The sequence below is a fragment of the Pyxicephalus adspersus genome, chromosome 11, assembly GCF_032062135.1.
Source record: "Pyxicephalus adspersus chromosome 11, UCB_Pads_2.0, whole genome shotgun sequence".
NCBI classification, from domain to species: Eukaryota; Metazoa; Chordata; class Amphibia; order Anura; family Pyxicephalidae; genus Pyxicephalus; species Pyxicephalus adspersus.
Window position 1 is genome coordinate 315,641 of NC_092868.1, and position 19,515 is coordinate 335,155.

At 41.8% G+C, this 19,515-nt stretch overlaps 2 protein-coding genes across 3 annotated transcripts in view; one reads left to right on the top strand and one right to left on the bottom strand.

The window, feature by feature from the left end:
• Window positions 1–1,826: 1,826 nt before the first annotated feature.
• Window positions 1,827–5,867, top strand: LOC140341117 (guanylin-like). The gene is made up of 3 exons (XM_072426659.1): window positions 1,827–1,950; window positions 4,229–4,424; window positions 5,676–5,867. Exons 1-3 carry the CDS (start codon window positions 1,888–1,890, stop codon window positions 5,741–5,743), a joined length of 327 nt encoding a protein of 108 aa, XP_072282760.1. The 5' UTR covers window positions 1,827–1,887; the 3' UTR covers window positions 5,744–5,867.
• Window positions 5,868–10,020: 4,153 nt separating this feature from the next.
• SLC2A1 (solute carrier family 2 member 1) overlaps window positions 10,021–19,515 on the bottom strand; it is a 45,890-nt gene continuing 36,395 nt past the window's right edge. For both annotated transcript variants that reach the window (XM_072427325.1, XM_072427326.1), the window contains exons 2-10: window positions 17,124–17,216; window positions 14,873–15,033; window positions 14,186–14,426; window positions 13,940–14,102; window positions 13,598–13,785; window positions 13,387–13,491; window positions 12,952–13,053; window positions 12,543–12,746; window positions 10,021–12,450 (exon numbers count right to left, since the gene is read on the bottom strand). In XM_072427325.1, coding sequence (XP_072283426.1) covers window positions 12,247–12,450; window positions 12,543–12,746; window positions 12,952–13,053; window positions 13,387–13,491; window positions 13,598–13,785; window positions 13,940–14,102; window positions 14,186–14,426; window positions 14,873–15,033; window positions 17,124–17,216 — 1,461 coding nt within the window. In that variant the 3' untranslated portion in view covers window positions 10,021–12,246. The remainder of the gene's footprint in view (window positions 12,451–12,542; window positions 12,747–12,951; window positions 13,054–13,386; window positions 13,492–13,597; window positions 13,786–13,939; window positions 14,103–14,185; window positions 14,427–14,872; window positions 15,034–17,123; window positions 17,217–19,515) is intronic.

Here is a 19,515-nt window from a genome sequence, read left to right on the forward strand (position 1 = left end):
AGCTCTGTCCACAGAATGATGTATGATGGGAAATGTAAAGCACTGTCCACAGAATGATGTGTGATGGGAAATATACAGCACTGTCTACAGAATGTTGTGTGATGGGAAATATACAGCACTGTCCAAAGAATGATGTGTGATGGGAAATGTACAGCATTGTCTACAGAATGATGTGTGATAGGAAATGTACAGCTCTGTCCACAGAATGATGAGTGATGGGAAATGTAAAGCACTGTCCACAGAATGATGTGTGAAGGGAAATATACAGCACTGTCTAAAGAATGATGTGTGATAGGAAATGTACAGCACTGTCCACAGAATGATGCGTGATGGGAAATGCAAAGCTCTGTTCACAGAATGATGTGTAATGGGAAATGTACAGCTCTGTCTACAGAATGATGTGTGATAGGAAATGTACAGCTCTGTCCACAGAATGATGTGTGATGGGAAATGCAAAGCACTGTCCACAGAATGATGTGTGATATGAAATTTACAGCTTTGTCCACAGAATGATGTGTGAAGTGAAATGTACAGCTCCGTTCACAGAATGATGTGTGATAGGAAATGTACAGCTCTGTCCACAGAATGATGTGTATACCTGGTTCATAAAGAGAACTCCCTTCCCAATTATTCACTTTCAGATAATTACAAAAGACAAGGGGGGGCTCCTTGCGTCTGGAGGAAAACAAGTTTAAGCTCCAGATAAGGAAGGGATTCTTCACTGTAAGGGCTGTGAAAATGTGGAATTGGCGCTCTCAGGAAGTAGTTTCAGAAACTACAATAGATTGCTTTAAGAAAAAAACTGAAAAAGCTGGATGTTTTTCTAGAAGCACAGAATATAACTGGGGATTGAAGCTTTAAAGTAAAAATAACCCAGGGATCCAGGGAACATCCGATTGCCTCATAGGATCAGGAAGGAATTTTTTTTCCCCTGTTGAAGCAAATTGTACCAGGGTTTTTTTGCCTTTCACTGGACTATGTCCATAGGATTTTTTTTTGTGGGATATGTTTATTTACCTAGTGGTTGAACTTGATCGACTTTTTTCAAACTCTCCATGAGACCCCATCTGCTCCCCACTGCAACATTTCCCTGTGAGACCCTTCTCTATGAGAACCCATCTACTCCCCACTGCAACATCTCTCCATGAGACCTCTCCATGAGACCCCATCTCCTCCCCACTGGAACATCTCCCCATGAGACCCAACCTGCTCCCCACTGCAACATCATTCCAACACATCCAGCAAAATCAGCATTAACAGCACTCACTACAGTTTATTTGACATGATGGGAATTTTTTTCCAGACACCTCCCCAAATTGAGTAATTCAAAGATATAAGCAGAACCATTCAAAGATACAGCAAGATGTTCACATTATATCTGGACTGCTCCGTGGTCCCCGATAGCCTAAGCTATGACCCCATGGGTAAGCAAACTGGACTAGTGGCCTGATTTGGCTCAGTTTTCCATCCAGCTACTTACCTTTCCACCCTCAAGCAATTTTAATCCTAAAAAACAATTTAAAAGATAAACACATTGGTCTGTTGTTAGTGAATTGTAGACGCGTAGTAGACTGACATGCATTCATGCAATCACAGACAAAAGACACAAACATGAGAACAAGTTCTGATAGATATGCAGGTGATTCTCTCACACAAGGTTGGCTCACATTCTGGATTATTTGATCTTGGCCAGGGTTCAGTCAATAGACAGCGAGGCTAATAAAAGTCATCTAATCCATCATTGATAGTAAAGTTTTATGGGGATGTTGAAAGTTGCCAAGTCACACATTAGCCAATGAGAAGAGGAGAAACTTCTTCCTGATTAGACACAAAGCATAAATACACAACAGCAGAGTCCGGCAAAGAAGAACCACTGAGGACCTCAAGATGTGGACCAAACTTCTGTGTCTTCTTGGACTCTTTTACCTGAGTGATTGTGTCGTTGTCAAGGTAAGAACCAAGTCACTGGCTTCTGGTGGATGCTGGAAAATATATTATCTGATTGTTTCTTGGGAAGATGTCGCTGCAGCAGAGGTTGTGACGGGTCCCAATCTGCTAATCCTGGTTTATATTGTGCAGAAACACTAGGAAGGGTAGAACTCTAGATATATCTATAATGCCCAGAGATAAATTAGAATGTTATTCTCCTGGCTTGCTACAGCAGCCTGTTCTGCTGCATGAATGATAAAATACCTTCTGTCTGTCTGACATGTAATCAACAAGTATTGGAATATTAGCCCTGGGGCAGGTAAAAACTGCACAGAATTGAAGTGTAAATCCATTAAACTTTTCTGAGGGATGGTTACTTCCTTCTGTTCTGGTCATGGTTTACCCTTTGTTCACCTAATCAAAACCAAAAAACACTTAAAACAAGACAGCACAATGGGTCAGTGGTTAGCACTTTGGCCTTTGCAGTGCTGGGTCCCAGGTTGGAATCTTGGCCAGGACATTATCTGCATGGAGTTTGCAGGTTCTCCCTGTGTGTGTGTGGGTTTCCTTCGGGGTCCTCTGGTTTCTTCCCACATCCCAAAAACATGCAGTTAGGTTAAATGGCTTCCCCCCAAAAACTGACCTTAGACTGTGATAATGACATATGACTATGGTAGGGAGATTAGATTGTGAGCTCCTGTGAGGGACAGCTAGTAACATTACTTTGTACAGCACTGCGTAATATGTCGACGCTATATAAAAACTGTGTAATAATATTAATAAAACAAGGATACTGCAAACAATCTGTTTAGAAGGTTGAACGACAGAAAAGTTCAAAACAATCACCTCCATCCTAAGCTGGTCATACACGGGTCTATTACACGGAGGAGTATTTTTCTACTTTGGTCAAATCACCAGAAATCAGAGTCTGATTGACTAAATGTGATCAGTATGGATTGTAGGATTCTGTCAATCATACAACTATCTCCCTGATTTATCCCGTACAACCACATTACGGCATAGGATTATACATTTATCTTCTTCTCATGGGCAGTGCAGTATTAATGAGGAAAATGACATTTTGTAAATGGCTAGCATTACCAACCAACAGCAATAAAATCTGAATGAGCCAATCAAATGTTACCCATAATAAATGAGTGAAAAAATGGGAAATTCCATAATGAACTCAATAAAAGGAGATAGAAAGGGGATAATAAGGAAAATGTGTTTTATATTTGAATATTTTGTCTTCATACTAACATTCTATTGCTACTCTAATGCATTGGATAGTATGGGATACACATTTCCATCCAATCAGATATCCTTTTATTAAAGATTAAAGCAAAGCCGGGTCACATGACATAGATGGGGAAGAATGGGGCAAGAGGAAAGAGAGCACAGACAGTGCCCGAGTGTTATTTAAATGGGTCAGGATTTTGTTTGAGGGCCTAATTTTAGAAATGAAATATCTTCAGAAGGAACAACCAGTAAATTCTTCCCAGCTGTGTAAAATAATCAGATAAATGTTTGAAATATTATTAAGCAATGCTCACACAGAAGCAAGGTGCGAAGAGCAACCGCTATATTGGCGTTTCTTCACCCACGATGGGAAAATATGGCTGGCAAGGCTGAAATGCTGCACTACTGGTCAGCCACGTAGCCAGAAGATGGTGAAGAGCATGTTGTACATTGAGTTGCTTTTCTCTAGTTCAGGGATGATCTTCAGGGACGTGTTCACTGAGCAATCCTTCGAGTGGAAGTGAAAATATGCCCTATGGTGGCAGCCATGTCCTTCCTACAGCCCTAAACACTGTCCACAGCAACCACAGGGAAAGCAGACTTTGCATGGCTGCATCATATTACATCTTTTGAATGTGTTTGGACTGTTTGCATGGCACAATCTGTACCCTCTCCTATGCCACTTTTTGGCAGTAGTGTTCAGCCTCAGGATAGATGTGCAAGGAGAGGGGCAGATGAGACTGAAGGGGGATCCATTCATATTAATATTACTATAATAATATTATATTACTATTAATATGTATTTATAAAGTACCAACATATTACACAGGTCCTTACAGAGCCCAAAATGCTGCATAGCCACTGAGCCACCTATAGCCATCGGTGGTACTCCGGACACCAGATTTTTGGTATCTTTGGATTTTTACACTGGAATGATTCATTGAATAGAAAGCTGTAATGATTTTCATAGCAGTAACGTGTATACCCAGCAAGATTCATTGAAGCAGCCTCTTCTTTCAGTATCCCTGTCCCTCAGTAATAATATTGCCCCGTGTTGTAGGTTGGAGATCATACCTTCTCTCTGGAGACAGTGAAGGAGTACAAAGAGATAATAGATAAAAGTCATGTGGCGGCTGATGACCCAACTCACCAAACTGAAGAGCAAATATGCCAGAACAAGGAACTACCGAGTGAATTAAAGGAATTGTGCCAGGGAAGAGACACCAAAGAGGTCATGAAGATATTCGGGGAGCTCGGTAATGTGTGGCTTCTTTTTTTTTTATAATAACAAATCCAATCTGTTATATTATCGGCAATCACTCTTGGTGTCCCATCTGTGGCTCACACCAGCCACGTACAATGGCTCTATTACATGATTATACACCGGTACATGGATGAGGGGGGAGACAGGACATCAGTCTCTCCATGTGTAAAGCAAAGTACCATTCTGCACTAATTGTGACTCAAAGGAGTTATCAGGGCAAAGCTTCAGATCAACCAGTGACATGTCAATTCATTCTGCCTGTCAACAGTCTGAGTATATCAAGCGCATTCATACCGGACGCAGCTGTGCTCCTACAGACACCTGTGACCATCTCTGAAACTTATATGCTCCCTTCTGTCCAACACATTGGTTCCGATTATTAAAGTTCTCTAAGACTGGTACTGTATCACTGTATTCTTCTTTCTGCTACGTACCTTATCTACACCACCTTCTCTCTACTGCCCTCCAAATGTGCACCCCTTTTCTACTGCTCCTTCTCTTTACTGCCCCTATTCCTGCAACCTGCTCTCTATTGCTCCCTATTTTTGTGCCATATTTGCCCCCAATACTATTATATGTTCCTCATTCCTGTACCCTCCTCTCTTGTGCCCCCAAATCTGCAGCCACCTCTCTAAAGCCCCTTCTATCCATACCCCCTGTATTCCTGCAACCTGCTCTCTATTGCTCCCTATTTTTGTGCCATATTTGCCCCCAATACTATTATATGTTCCTCATTCCTGTACCCTCCTCTCTTGTGCCCCCAAATCTGCAGCCACCTCTCTAAAGCCCCTTCTATCCATACCCCCTGTTTATACTGCACCCCATTCCTGCCCCCCAAAACAATGGCTACTTCTCTGCTGCCCTCTATACTTGAACTCTCCTTTATACTGCCCCCTATAGCTGTAGCCACCTCTCTACAGCCCCCTATACCTGCACCCACTTTTATACTAAACCCTATTGAAGAATTCACCTCCACTGCCCCCCATATCTGCACCCTGCTTTATACTGTGCCGCATTCCTCCCCCCATACCTGTAGCCTACTCTCTACTACCTGTTATCCCTGCTACCTCTTCTCCTGCACTCCCCTAACCATCCTGAATGACAGCTGGAGTTACCAGGATACATTACACACATAATTATCATACATCTCAGAGTACATGAATAAAACGTAGAGCTTCTCCGGGACTACAATCCCACACAGCTGCTGACACTACCTGTGACATTTTGTGTATTTTACCTTTAGGAAGAATCTGTGACAGTATGGACGAGTGTGAGATCTGTGCCAATGCCGCATGCACTGGCTGTTGGTGAAGATTCAGAACTACTGTGGCCCTCCAATTGATCACCAGATGCAGCTTCCATCTATAAAATGAAGAAAATATTCAATTAAATGCACAATATACTGAATGCTCAATAAATTGATTTTTATAACGCACTGAATGTGGCTGAATCTGTTCACAAGTTATAGGCGGTCTGAGGACTGCAAGCTGTGTGTTAATGTTTACTGCACGCTAAGAACAGAACACGTCTGTAACATGGCAGAGCAGGATTCCTAAGTATCAGTGAAACCTACATCATACCAGATGATGACCCTGTACTCCTAGGCACAGGATGGCTGCTCTACATATGGACTCACCTCTGCTCTGCCATCGTATCGGACGTCATACCAAATCATGGCCCTGTACACCTAGATGGTAAGTACAACTTTTCTTTTCTTTATAAGTATTGAGTGTTGTTCATTTCTGTCACAAGGTTTATTTGATCAAAACTTCCACTGTGACCCATATTGTATCCCCAAAAAAGAACCTTGTCACCCCCAATTGCAGACAAATTCTATACATAGACCCTCAGGTGTGCACCCAGACATATTGGCATTGTATGTACATTTACCTGGACTCAGATCACTCCGATCATTATAACACCCCAGAAACCTGCAATACTGAAGGGTTAGGGCAGCTCTGTATTCTTCTACTATTTATCCTTAGGCTGTGCCCTGTGCCAGAACCCAAATTCATTTACAGGGGATGTGGCCAATAAATGGTAAGATCCTATCATGTATGGATCTCTTGGAACCATTTTATCTTTAATGAAGAAAAGGGTTTGCACTGCAGTAGGAGGCCTAGAGATCCCAGCCAGGCGGTGTGCCAGGGGCTCCGTCTCTCTAATTCAATGGTTGGCCCTCCTTGTCAAAATTACAACCCTCAAGGGATCTCTGCCATTGTGCCTCCAGCACTTCCTTCCATCTCTGATGGAATTCATGTATTCTTCCATAGTGCCACCATAGTAGGTTTTTACTGGGGTTTATAATCAGTGGTAACTTTGCCATATATATCACTTCTCAGTACTGTCTTCTGTGGAATTACAACCTTTACATTGCTTGTTCCAGGAAGATGTGATAATCCTTCTGTAGCAATAAATAGTACAGAATGTTCATGCTGATCGCTGCTATCTCAAGGACGCCATGATTGGGGGATGGAGAGTGGAACAAAATCTTAACTTTTGTTTTTTAAGCTTACGTTTGAAAACAAATTTAACGAAAGAAAAAAAAATCGTCATTTTCTAATAGAATACTAGGAATATTATAAAAATTCCTTTCTAGTAGTCCATTGAGTGATACAGGGAGTCTTTTTCCTATGGTTTTTACTAACATCCACAGATGTATTTGATATGGACAACCTTTAGGTCAGCCCCTGATAACCCCATCTGTTTTATTGTAAGAAGACAGAATGATCATGTCACATGGGTGGGACCTCTGACCCCCACCCCTATTTTCTTGTCTATTGACCGACACAGGAAGTGCTAGGAAAGACCTCCAAGATGTCCACATTCAGTCCATCTGTCCAAACTTCACAGGCCGGATAGAAAACAGAGGATCTATGCAGCTCACAAGGGGCCTAGTACTCCTAGTATAAGAGAGGCATAGAAAACTCTGGAAGGTCTGAAGGAAAGTCCGATGCTTCAGACACAAGCTAAGGTGGAATTTCTTGCCAAAGAAAGCTGGCATTAGACATCCACATCACAAAAATGAGGAGAAAGAAATCAGGCAAGTAAAAAACATGCAAATAATAAGAGATAGCACACCTATGGGGACCAATGATGGTTACTCATAGAATCCAGCTTGATCCCCCGAAATCACAAGGTATAAACAAGGAAATGGGGATCTACCTATACCTGGTAGCACAACCCTGGTACAAGCCATTATGAAGAAGGAGAGAAAGGACATGACTGACCTTTGCCTTCCCATTCCCACAGAAGAGGGATTCTACTGACTTACCAAATCCATCCACTGAGCAGGGTGTGCCATAACGGAAACATTACTGAATTATCACTTCTATATATTATAAGGGTATTTATAGAGAAATCACTCTGCCCTCCTCCTATTCAGCTTGCCTCTGAAAACACTTTATAATAAAAGAGTAAAGCAGAATTAAATATGGTCTGTGTTGGTAAATGGTTCTTCCAGCTTCTGGAAAGCTTCTGCTCCTTCCTAGGAGAAAAGGATACGGTTTGCTGTAGGGCATTCTAATCCACAGTCTGTAGGGGGCGATAGAGTCCTTGCTATGTGGAGTGGGTACCTAGGCTCATAGGCGTGTTTGTTACTCTGCATGGAAATTCAGATCCAAATATAGTTTATTTCTGTGTAGACTTATTGATTCCAGCTTTACATTTATTTCCATTGCTATGTACAGAGGCCGTGTGTGACGTATTCACATTGATGAATGTATATGTGGAGAGATTTAAAATGTTATAGACTACAGATCTGGAACTTGTCAGTATTACATATTCTAGGGTGTCACAAGGGTGTCGCATGTCACAAAACTTACACTTTATATCAGATATTATTGATGTATTTGCTAAGACCACCGACATTTAGTTTGATTTTCATCTCAAAAACTGGAAAAGGACTGCCCCCCACCAACTCCACATTTTATTTCCTTAGCTTTTCTTACCTTGTAAATGAAGATTTGAATACCTAAATCTGTCATCTAAATTCCTCGATAGTATTGCTTCTAGGTGCAGGGAAGAGTTGCTCTGTAAATGTACTCTTATGTCCCCTGTCCCAATTCTTTCAGGACCCTGCCGCTTTACAGCCAATGGGAAGTGTCCATGTAACACAGGCCGTGCCGTGGAAACACATAGAAGGACCGACTTGTTGGTTGTTTGGTATGGACTATGGTTGGACTCTTCTACATTATCACAGAAACATCTGATATGGGGTGCCAGCTCAGACAAATAAACAGCATTACTCTCTTCATGTAATATTCATCTCTGATACTGCTTCAGGAAGTCTTTGTTTCATTTTCTGCAAGATTGATTTTACTTGTAAAATGTTACAATCATTAAACAATAACAAAGAAAATATTTGTTATACATCAGAACCCACACAGGGTAAGGTGTGATGTCCCAGTGGTGGGGTAGATATAGAGAAGGCTGGGGTCGTGGTATTTGTTCTTATGTTGGTGGGATGTCCCAGTAGTACTGTACCAGGATATTAGTATTTTATAGAGGGACATGTTGGTAAGTATGATATTCTGATGGGTGGGGGTATCTAGATACATGGGGAGAAGGCCAGGAGCGGTGTATCTAGATACGTAGGGAGAAGGCCAGGAGCAGGGTATTTTATACATTATGGAGGATGATGTTATAGATGTCATATCTCATTGGTTGGTGTATAATTGTAATTGTAAGTGTAATCAGAGGCAGCCATGAAGCACCATTCTGATCACCGGGGATTCACAGGCTCACGTTGGTATGATATCCTGGTGATGGGTGAATGTAGGTAAGTGAAGGTCAGAAGCAAAGTATTTTCTGCTTTATGGATGAGAAAGATGTGATATCACAGTGGTAAGTATAATCAGAGAAGTAGGGAAAGCAGCATATTAATCAGCAGGGATTCATAGGGTCACGTTGGTATAATGATGGGTATATTCTGACATGTTATACACGTCTGCTCTCTGTATTGATGTCATTACTTTAATGAGAGTGTAGGACATTTGTGTTCAGAGAGGAAATTCCAGTTCTATTTATACTGCAGTAATTGTGGCAGACAAGGAAGCGTAAGGACAGGTCATTCCAGTTGTGTTGGGTTTTGTATATCCTCTCTTGTATACAAAGGCTGCTCACTTCCTGGTGCTCCTGTTTCCAAACTATGGACATTTACCTGCCTAATATTTCCTAACAAGCAGTAAGAACACATGAAATCATGAAATAATTATTTCTTGAAACAACAAAGATGATGGGTTTCTAACCGCTGGCAGTATACATTAGAGGACGGGCAGCTTGGCAAGATTCCGATCTCAGAGAAAGAGCAAGTTTTTTCTTAGTATTGTCATAGTATATAATGTACAGGGGTAATTTGTTGTTTCAAGGTACTGCTTTATTTTATATCTACATATATTAGTATGCTTAGTCCTGGCACAGGCCTTTGTCTTCGCGGTCCACATTTATCTCTTTCTCTGAAAAGACTTGAAGTTGGACATTTGGTCCCAAAGCGATGGCACATTATGAGTAAATCTGGGTAAAGGCTTCCATATTATACGCAGATCCCTCTGTACCGCCAGATCTCTACTGGTTTATAACACGCAGAGTTTCATTTGTTATTTTTATTTGACGAGGTTTTGTGTTACAAACTCACAATAAATAAAAAAAAATCTATTTAACAACAATAAATGAAATGAACGTCATGAGTACGGTGACACAGACATATACCCACATACACGCAGACAAACACACCGGTATTATTTAATTCCACCGATACACACTGATTCACTCCAGGCTGTGTGACCCACAACAACAACATTGTGTTATACAAATTTCAGTAGAACACAGACAATGGCAATACAGTACATGGAACAGAGAGATGGCTGTCCGGCAGGTTATCATCTTGTGAAAACATTTGAATGTCAGCCAATTTCAATGTCAAGTCTGTTTCTCAACATGAGTTGAGTTTAAGGAAACATGATTACTGCTTGCTTCATAGATTTGCATGCGGATGGTGTTACATTATAGCAGGAAAAGTATTTGTCATTTATCAGGAGAATGGTCAATAAGAAGACGTCAGCCTCTGTGCTTCCTGCGACAGCCATCTTGTATATTTAAACACAGAGAAGAATTATACAAGGCATTCATCTCATTCTGATTCTGCACACATAATAGAATATGGTGACAGCGTAATACAAACATAAAAGGGTCATTTCAGACATTAAAAGCATTACATTAATAAAAGTTACAACTGAAAAAACAAATTTGACCTCTACATGGGTTGACCTACTGTGCAAAAACCACATTTTGTGACTACAATAGTTATATTTACAGTACAGCATCAGGTAACTTACACCTGTCTAATAATACCATCCAACAAAAAATATATATTTATATATATTTATATATATACCTATAAATATAGAAAGAAATGTTTCTCTGCTTGTGGCTACACCAGGAAGGCAAGTCTAAAGCTCAAGGATAGGAATTAAGGAAAGGCTGACAGGAAAATGAAATCGTTTTTTTCAGTATTGTGAAATCTGGGAATGAGAAGCTTCAGACATCTCCACCTGCCTCTTAGAGCTGACTAGAAGAGTAAATGAGGACTATCAGTATTAGGAGGCATGAACCGTAATATAAGGCAGGTTTGTGTACCTCCATGTGGACATGTGGAAGGAACACTGTGCAGGGTCACAGCCATTGTAAAGTATTCAGTGCTGCTGCTATCAGCCCTGCAGCAATGGGGAGCCATCCTCCAATGTCCTGTACTAGTCAGTGCTGGCTGACCCATCCCCACTGCCCTGCAGTGTAAGGAAAAGTCATCAGTGCAGTTCATGTACCACCTCTCCACACGTGGACTCTGGGGACAGGCTGAATTTTGGCATCACCCATTGTGCCGTGCTGGCCTTACTGCTGGGCGAAGCCACTATTTACACAGAGAGGTGTTTTGTACCTGCAAACTTGTGGCAAATATTACACATAAATGGAATGGCAAATCTCTACACACAATCTGTACCGTCAGAGCCTGCTTTGGATATTCTGTAGAATGAAAGACTTGTGGAGAGAAGGAGCTGTGACAGATGATGGAAATCTTTGGGGCAAACATGGAGCTAGAAGGACTAGGCACTAAAAGATCTGTACATCGCAAGTGTGAATATACATACATTGCATCAGTGTGTGCCCTGTTCTGAGCAGAGTTCTCAAGTCAATAAAATAAACCTTCCCCTAGATAGCATCATTATGAATATTATGTCTCCACCACTAGCCAGTGTTAGTATTAAAACCCCAAAAGCTTCTTTCATCTATAATAACGGAATTGCAGGGGCTGCAAATTATCTTCTCCTTCCCTCAACAGTCACAGAAAAGTTATAAAATGCTACTACAGTACGTAAACGAGTCCATTGTGGGTGAGAAAGCACACCCTCTTGCTGTCTAGCGTTGCAAGCCTGAAACCTTTATCTATGAAACAATGTGTTATAAAAGGAAAGCATTCATTTATATAATAAAAGAAATATTCTTTCCTTTCTCCTTCATCTACTCACATATGGCCTGCCAGGAACACTAGATCTACCCTGTGGTTAATCGAGAAGGTTTGAAATGCAGCGAGCAGAATTGTTTGAAAAATGGTTTGCTGCCTAGCTGTGCCTCCCTGAGCTGGTGGCAAGATTGCAGGAGGAGGCCTTGTTATGCTCAACTTAAACTAAACTGAGGAGGCTTTCCATCTCGCTGTTCTCACCCCAAGTCCCCCTGCATCACCAGTAATACATTGGCAGACTGGACACAGGTAGAGAAGGAGAAGGAAGCAGCCAGAGGTAGGTGTTGCAGGTGAAAGGTTACACTTGGGAATCTCCCAGGCTGTGGAATTCTTCTGGAGAAGTGTGTTTATCTGTGTTGGTTTCACCACCACCCTGCCTGAAGTCAGAAGCAATCTCATCAAAGGTGCGTCCCTTGGTCTCGGGCACTTTGAAGAACGTGAAGATGAAGAAGATGATGAGCAGCACAGTAAATATGATGAAGACATAGGCTCCACAGAGTTTCTGCATAGGAAAACAAACTCGGTTAGAAGAATGTCTTTAAAATACATTGGCCTTTACGTGTTTAAATCATTGGCATCTTGGGATCCACTTACCTCTATATACTGGAAGCACATTCCTACAATGAAATTTGATGTCCAGTTGGAAAGGCCAGCAACAGCAATAGCTGCAGGTCGGGGACCTTGGCTGAACAGTTCTGCCACAATGAACCATGGGATGGGACCAGGTCCAATTTCAAAGAATGCCACAAAGCCAAAGATAGCTACTATGCTGAGGTAGGACATTTCTGCCACGCGGTCCTATAGAAGACAAACGAGAGGTTATTAGTTATCTTCTTGTGTGGATTCTATGTAGTGCTGGGAATAGCTATGTTTTTGTGAAAATAATTATAGCATCTAGGAGCCGCTCTACACCAGGAACCTCCATAGACCACGTTTACAACAACAACTACAACAGATGTGTTTTCTTCTACTTATAAATAATCATTTTTTTCCTGACACTTACCAGCAGTACCAGGGCAATGGTCATCAGTATAGCACAGCCAGCCATGCCACCCAGTCCAATAAGGTGCAATGTGCGACGTCCGGCTCTCTCCACCACAAACAGCTGTAAGATAAATCAAATCTCTTCATTAACTATTCACTTGTCTTTCTGGCTCTACAAATGCAGTCTGATATCTCCCAGTTTAGTTTTATTAAATATTTTTATATAATCGACCTAGCTAAATACTTCTATAGAATCCTTTAAAACAAGTTACACATTTCTATGTCTTTGTATTGACTTTTACCAGGGTTTTTATGCCTTACTCTGGACCAACTATGTGCATAGGGTTTTATATCTGGGATATGTTTATTTCCCCAGTGGGTGAACCTGATGGACTTATGTCTTTTTTTCAACCTGACCTAATATGTAACTATGACTTCTTTGTATGTTACTCACCGAGACAACAGTAAATGCGGTGTTTACGATTCCGGCGCCTATGGTAGCATAGATTGGCTGCTCGACTTGAGCCTTTTCAAAGATCATGGTGGAATAGTAAAAAACCTGTACAAGTGGAAACAACATACATTAAAATTTGAAGGTCAGAGTTTTCACAGCAGGCAGGAAATGAAGAACGGCGTGTAATAAATAGGACGGTTGCAGGACTTACCGCATTAATACCAGAAAGCTGCTGGGATAGTTGAAGGACAATAGCAATGAAGATGGGTTGGCGATACAGTGGTGAGCGGAAGAGCTCCAGAATAGTGACCTTCTTTTCCCTCATCATCTGACGACTTTCCTCCTTCATCTCCTGCAGGTCAGCAGTAACGTCTGTGGTGCCTCTGAGCTTCTTCAAGACTGTGAGTTAGGAACAGAACAGATCGGTCATAATGGAAACTGCATGGAATGATACATCCCATGGCTTTATCCTATATATCCTACCATATCCATATCCATATCCTACCATATCCTAATAAGCTGACCTTGTGGTGTAAGCAGTTTGGTTACTCACCACTTTTGGCTTTATCTTCTTCATTGCGGTTAATAAGCAGAAAGCGAGGACTTTCAGGGCAGAATGGCAGTGCTGCACACTGGACCAAGGCAGGTACAAAAATACATCCCAAAAGTAGAGGCCACAATGAGTCGCTGCCCAATATCGGCTCCAGACCAAAGATCTGTACAGAGAGAAGAGGACGTTACTGGCAGCAGCTCTTCCCGGAAATGATCTTCCCCATGTATTAGTCATATTTGTACTTACTTGGGCAATCAGAATTCCAACTACAACACCCAGCTGGTGCAGTGTACCCAGGGCACCTCTCAGAGATGTGGGGGCGATCTCTCCAACATACATGGGAACAAATCCAGTCGTGAGACCACTGTACAGACCAATCACGAAGCGGCCAATAATTAACATCTCAAAGGAGTTTGCCATCTTGGAGAAGCCCATAAAAATAGCAGCAATAAATGCCAGGATGTTGGCAATCAACATGGAATTACGCCTGTAGACAATTACACAAAACAACCTTAGTTATTCGTACATAGCAATTAGCAAACATATGACAAATCTAAACCATTATTATCAGACATTTCTCTTAGGTGGGATTTATTAGGTACGTTTTCCGACTGTGAATGGTTGTAGCTGGGAAAAGCTGTTGTTAGATTCCTACAAAGTTCCATGTCCATGAAGGCCCTGTGTCTTCCTTCCCACCATTTATTTAATCTCTACCGATGTCCCCCCGGTGATCCTGTGACTACATGAAACTGCTAGGGATTGTAGTATGAGGCCGGGATCTCGGTCAGTGACCTTCATGGAGCTGCTTCAGGTATTATTGGAGTCCCCGAGGAGAAACATGTGAAGGACGTTCAGAACTTGTGAGAGTTATAACATGTATTACATGAGCAGAGTCATTTCCCTGATAATAATCATTATATTCCTATAACTCACCTTCCAAATCGGTTCACAAACAGCCCTACGGAAAAGGAGCCAATCATGCCACCGACCGAGAAGATGGCGACTGAGAGGGACCAGAGTGAGGTGAGCATTGAGTCGGGGATGGGCTCATTGTATCGTGTTATCCAAGTTTCATTGTAGAACTTCTCAATCACCTATAAAACAAGCAAGCAAAGAGATTCTCACATTCTGAGCAACCATCATACCTATCATTTACTGACAGACTCTCTTATCTTGCACTGATATTTCTACAAATTTCAGTTTGCAGACCGCAGATATTTTATTTTAATAAAATGTGTTCTATATGTAGATTTCATGGAGTGACTTGTTCTGCTGCCCGGAGTTTATCAGTGTAATTGTTGTGCTTCACCACCAGGTGTCTCTGCTGTCCCCCCACCTTGGTTTAGCACCCCTCCCCCCTTCCTGCCTCCAGGACATGTTCTAGGATCTTATTACTGCATTTACTCAGCTGATGTAAACTCTGCAAGCCAGCATGAGAACTCCTGATGTCATCTGATCCGTCCCACACTAGGGGTGAATATTCTGCCAGCACACATTCCTCTTGTGTACACAAAGCTGGCTGAGGAGGGTGTGTGGGCGCAGAGTCTTGGCATTGGCTGACACAAGTAGGCACAAATTTGTATGTCACAATGTCACCCAAAATACATGGAAAATGTCAACCTGCAAATGGATTTCTGACACCCTCAGGATGCCTCCAATGTGACCTTTAAGCAGGACAATATAATATTACCTCTAACCCTACGTTTATAAAATGAAGGGTCCCTAAAATTGGTTGTGGGATTGGAATATTCTCAGATAAACCCCACGACCTCCTGGGAATTCTAGGCCCATGTCAGTGGGATGACATTCTCTCTTCAAACAGAAGGGAGAACATCATTACGTAGAAGACGATCAGCTAAAATCATGCCTCCTTTATGAAGATTGTTTTCTCCTGGGACACAAGCTCCCCTTATATTTGTTATGCCAGTTTTTGTCTTAAAGGAGCCTTGGTGGTGGCCCGCTGAACCTGAAGGAGTTAAGTGCCAATCTGATGATCATTGTGACTCAGCAAGCTTTTCCTGAGCGGCGGCGGCGCCACTTCCTGGCAAATGAGGAAAGTGCTGCACAGCTCAGACACAGCAAACAATGCTGGGCAGCCAAGCAATGTGCTACAACAGACTGGCACAGGTTCCCTGACACAATAACAGCCCTACAGATCATTGTTCCTTTACAGCTTATACAATCCGATGGCCCAAACTCCACCCTCACCAGAGGCGTCATGGAGAGCAAGCTGGGGCCTGAGCCCGAATGACAGACTGATCTGCCGGCAGAGTTACACAACAGCAAAGCTTTCCACCTGAACGGCCGGCTAAAGGTAATGTAAGATGGCTGAGGTGTGGCCTGCCATTAAGAATTGCCAGGAACACCGCTTACATCAGGCCACAGCTACTCCCAGCATTGATGGCCATTGATCTTTCACCCCATGATTCACCCTACAACACAAAGACATTTATCACAAAAGCAGGAGCTTCTTTACAGTGGGCGGGCAGAAGCCCGTGTCCTGCTTTCTGATAATTGTTGTCTTCTACAAAATGTAATCATTTGGAGAATATAAAGTATGTAAGTGTAACTCTTCAACAACCAGGAATTTGGGACACAAGGTGCTGGCATTATAAACTGAATACCTAAACACTGTCATCTTGCCAGAAAAACATGAACACAGCCGTAGGATTACACCAAAGTCATTTCACATGAGTGCAGCAGAGAAGGAGTTAATGGCATCCTTTCTTCCTAGGAATCCAGACACATGATGAGATCTCTACAAGCAGGTTAATCTTCCTAATGAGATGTACTATTTCTGGCCCCGGCTGCTCGTCTTAGAGGCTGTTTTGTTTATGTTTCAGCACAATGACACCAATATGCTACAATCTGATTGGTCAGTGGCTACTTTAGAAGCTGCGCCCACTTTCACCCCAGATAACTCGCTGTCTCCCTGGGAGAGGTCCCTGTGACCAGTCATATCAGCAGATGTCTATCAGGGCCCAATCATTGCTCGTTTATAAGGCGAGAGTAAAATGGACATTTACCCCAGGGTATGAGGCCAGCACAAGTTCTAGTATTGCTAGTAACCCTAATAATATGGACTCTGAGCTACTGTACTAAAATGGCAGTGAATGTATATCCTCTCTAGCTGTAACCGCAGTCACTAAATATTTGAATTTTAGATTGGTAAATTTCCACCTACCTTCTGCGGGGCGTTGATCACTCCTGTGTTGTAGCCAAATTGCAGAGATCCAAGTACAGCCACACTCACAGCGATCATCAACTTCATCGTCATCTGTAAGAAAGACACATCAGAAACTGCAATAACAAACCTGAAAAACATCCCATTTATTGTAGGGGGCAAAGCAGTCTGGGGGCTTTGTTCTAAGATTTGTGGAAATATGCAATCAGTGTATGGAGGAGTTATAATAGTAAGCCGGCCATTCTGTGCACGTAATTCAGCAAACTAAGATTCCGATGTAGTCCATCATCTCCATGTGAATCTTTATTTTTCACTTCATTGTAAATTTCTCTGATTCAAACCAGCAAATTCCCAATTTTATACAATTCATCAACAAAGCATCAGTATGTAGGTGTGTAAGCTGGAATTGCTTTCTCAGTAAAAGAAATTATCATATTGCTCATCAGTGATAATTATAGAATATTAGTCCTGTGATTTTCTACAGAACTCTGTCATAGCAATAACTTGTCATAGAACAGATGAGGTTCCTGAATTGTCACACCAAATTACTAAGCCTGAACCGACCCAAAAGTTATCTTCATGTATTAGGATACCAATTACTGCTATGGACACCTCATGTGCCCTATTCTGATTTATCCCCAATAATCCGTTTGTCCTGGAAACACAAATACCAGTGCACACAAAACACATAATAATAGACCATGTAAAACTTTACTACAGATAATTCCCAATGTTTTGCCACAATGTTCACAATTCATTTCAATCCAAATCCTTTTGTTTGTAGCGGAACGTTTTTATGGTGTGATGGACAGGCGATAGGACAGCTTGGATTGTGTTGTTTGATGCTGATCAGTGCCCTAGCTTGGTCTGTACAGAACATCCTCCCCTCATAAACCAAGCCAGGTCTGGATAACCTTTATACAATTGCTGGTCTGTTTTGGTTTCAGACGTGCAAAGAAGGTGAAGTCTGTTCTCTGGCGACATGTTCATCAATGGACTGATTCTTTCCAAAAACAACAACAACCCCACCCAACCACCCCAATGTACGCTAAGCAGCTTTAAATCCTTCCAGGGGGCTTCACTAATTCTAAGCTGGTACTTTCTCTGCTGTAAACAAAGTTGGCCATTTAATTGGATCTCTGAATATAATACAATAAAGTACCACAATATGGAATACCTCCCCTTCTTTATAAGGTTGCTCCTACCTTCGTCATTTGTTTCACCCATGTGGCAGAGAATAGCATTGATAAACTTGTTTATTAGGGCTGTAACATCCAATCAGCTTTCGTCTTTCAATGGTCTGATTTTGGTGAATTGAAATCTTCTGGACATGCTTTACTTATTGGAGTCACGGTTATATGACAACCCTAGGGATAATCTTCATGTTCTCTTCAGGTGGCTGGTGGCCGATTCCTTCAATAAGTAAGGTGCCAGGATGAGGTCCCCACCAAGTAGTAGTTTGCAGTGTAATGAGTCAGATCTAAAATCTCAGCCCCAGGATTTAAAGAAATCCATTTATTAGGCTATAGACCTAATTGGATGATAATCTGGACATATATGGGATATTCCACACTTTCTAATTTAACCAGTTTAGATATTGGGCCTGATTTAATAAAGTACTTCAAGGCTGAAGTGATCCAGCAAACCTGGAATGGATTTCTCCAAAGCCGTTTGCTATTTGCTATCAAATGTTTTGAATCCTAGACCAAATCTATTCCAGGTTTGCTGGATCACCCAGCTAAACTGATAAAAGTGTATCCTCTCCAGCCTTGAATAGCTTTAATACATTAGGCCCATTGTGTTTCCTTTATATGGCTCCTCTTATCCCCTGAATGACTCCAATTCTTGGTGCCAGCCCTTGAGAGCTGACATTATGCTTCTGTTACTGTACACGGACATATTGCAGTGGATTCTGCAATTCTTGGTAAACTAGGCCCTCTTGGCCCACCCTTGTTACTGATGTCATTTTCTTCCGATTGAGGATTATGTTCAGATTACGGAATCTTTGCAGATTGATCATGTGGTGTAGTGGTGAAAAGGATATCCAGAATGATTAATACAAGGTTAATGTGCGCCGGGAAATGCTGAAATTACACTGAAGGTTCGTCATAAGTTGTTACTCCCAAATACTTGTGCAAACAGTGCAGTTCTTTTCTGATTTCTGTAATCTGTTCTGATATAGAGAGATATTACAGGCCGGTGCTGGATCCATCACAAAGGCATTGAGTGTTGCTCAGTGTCATACCTCTCTAGGGAGGTGTTCTGAGTCATTTCATTACAATCTGACGGCCATATATTTCCTTAACATCACAGCTAAATGTGAGAAGAAAATCTCAAGCATCACATGACAAATCTCAAGACATATTATTACATCCAACTGGGCCATCGGTGG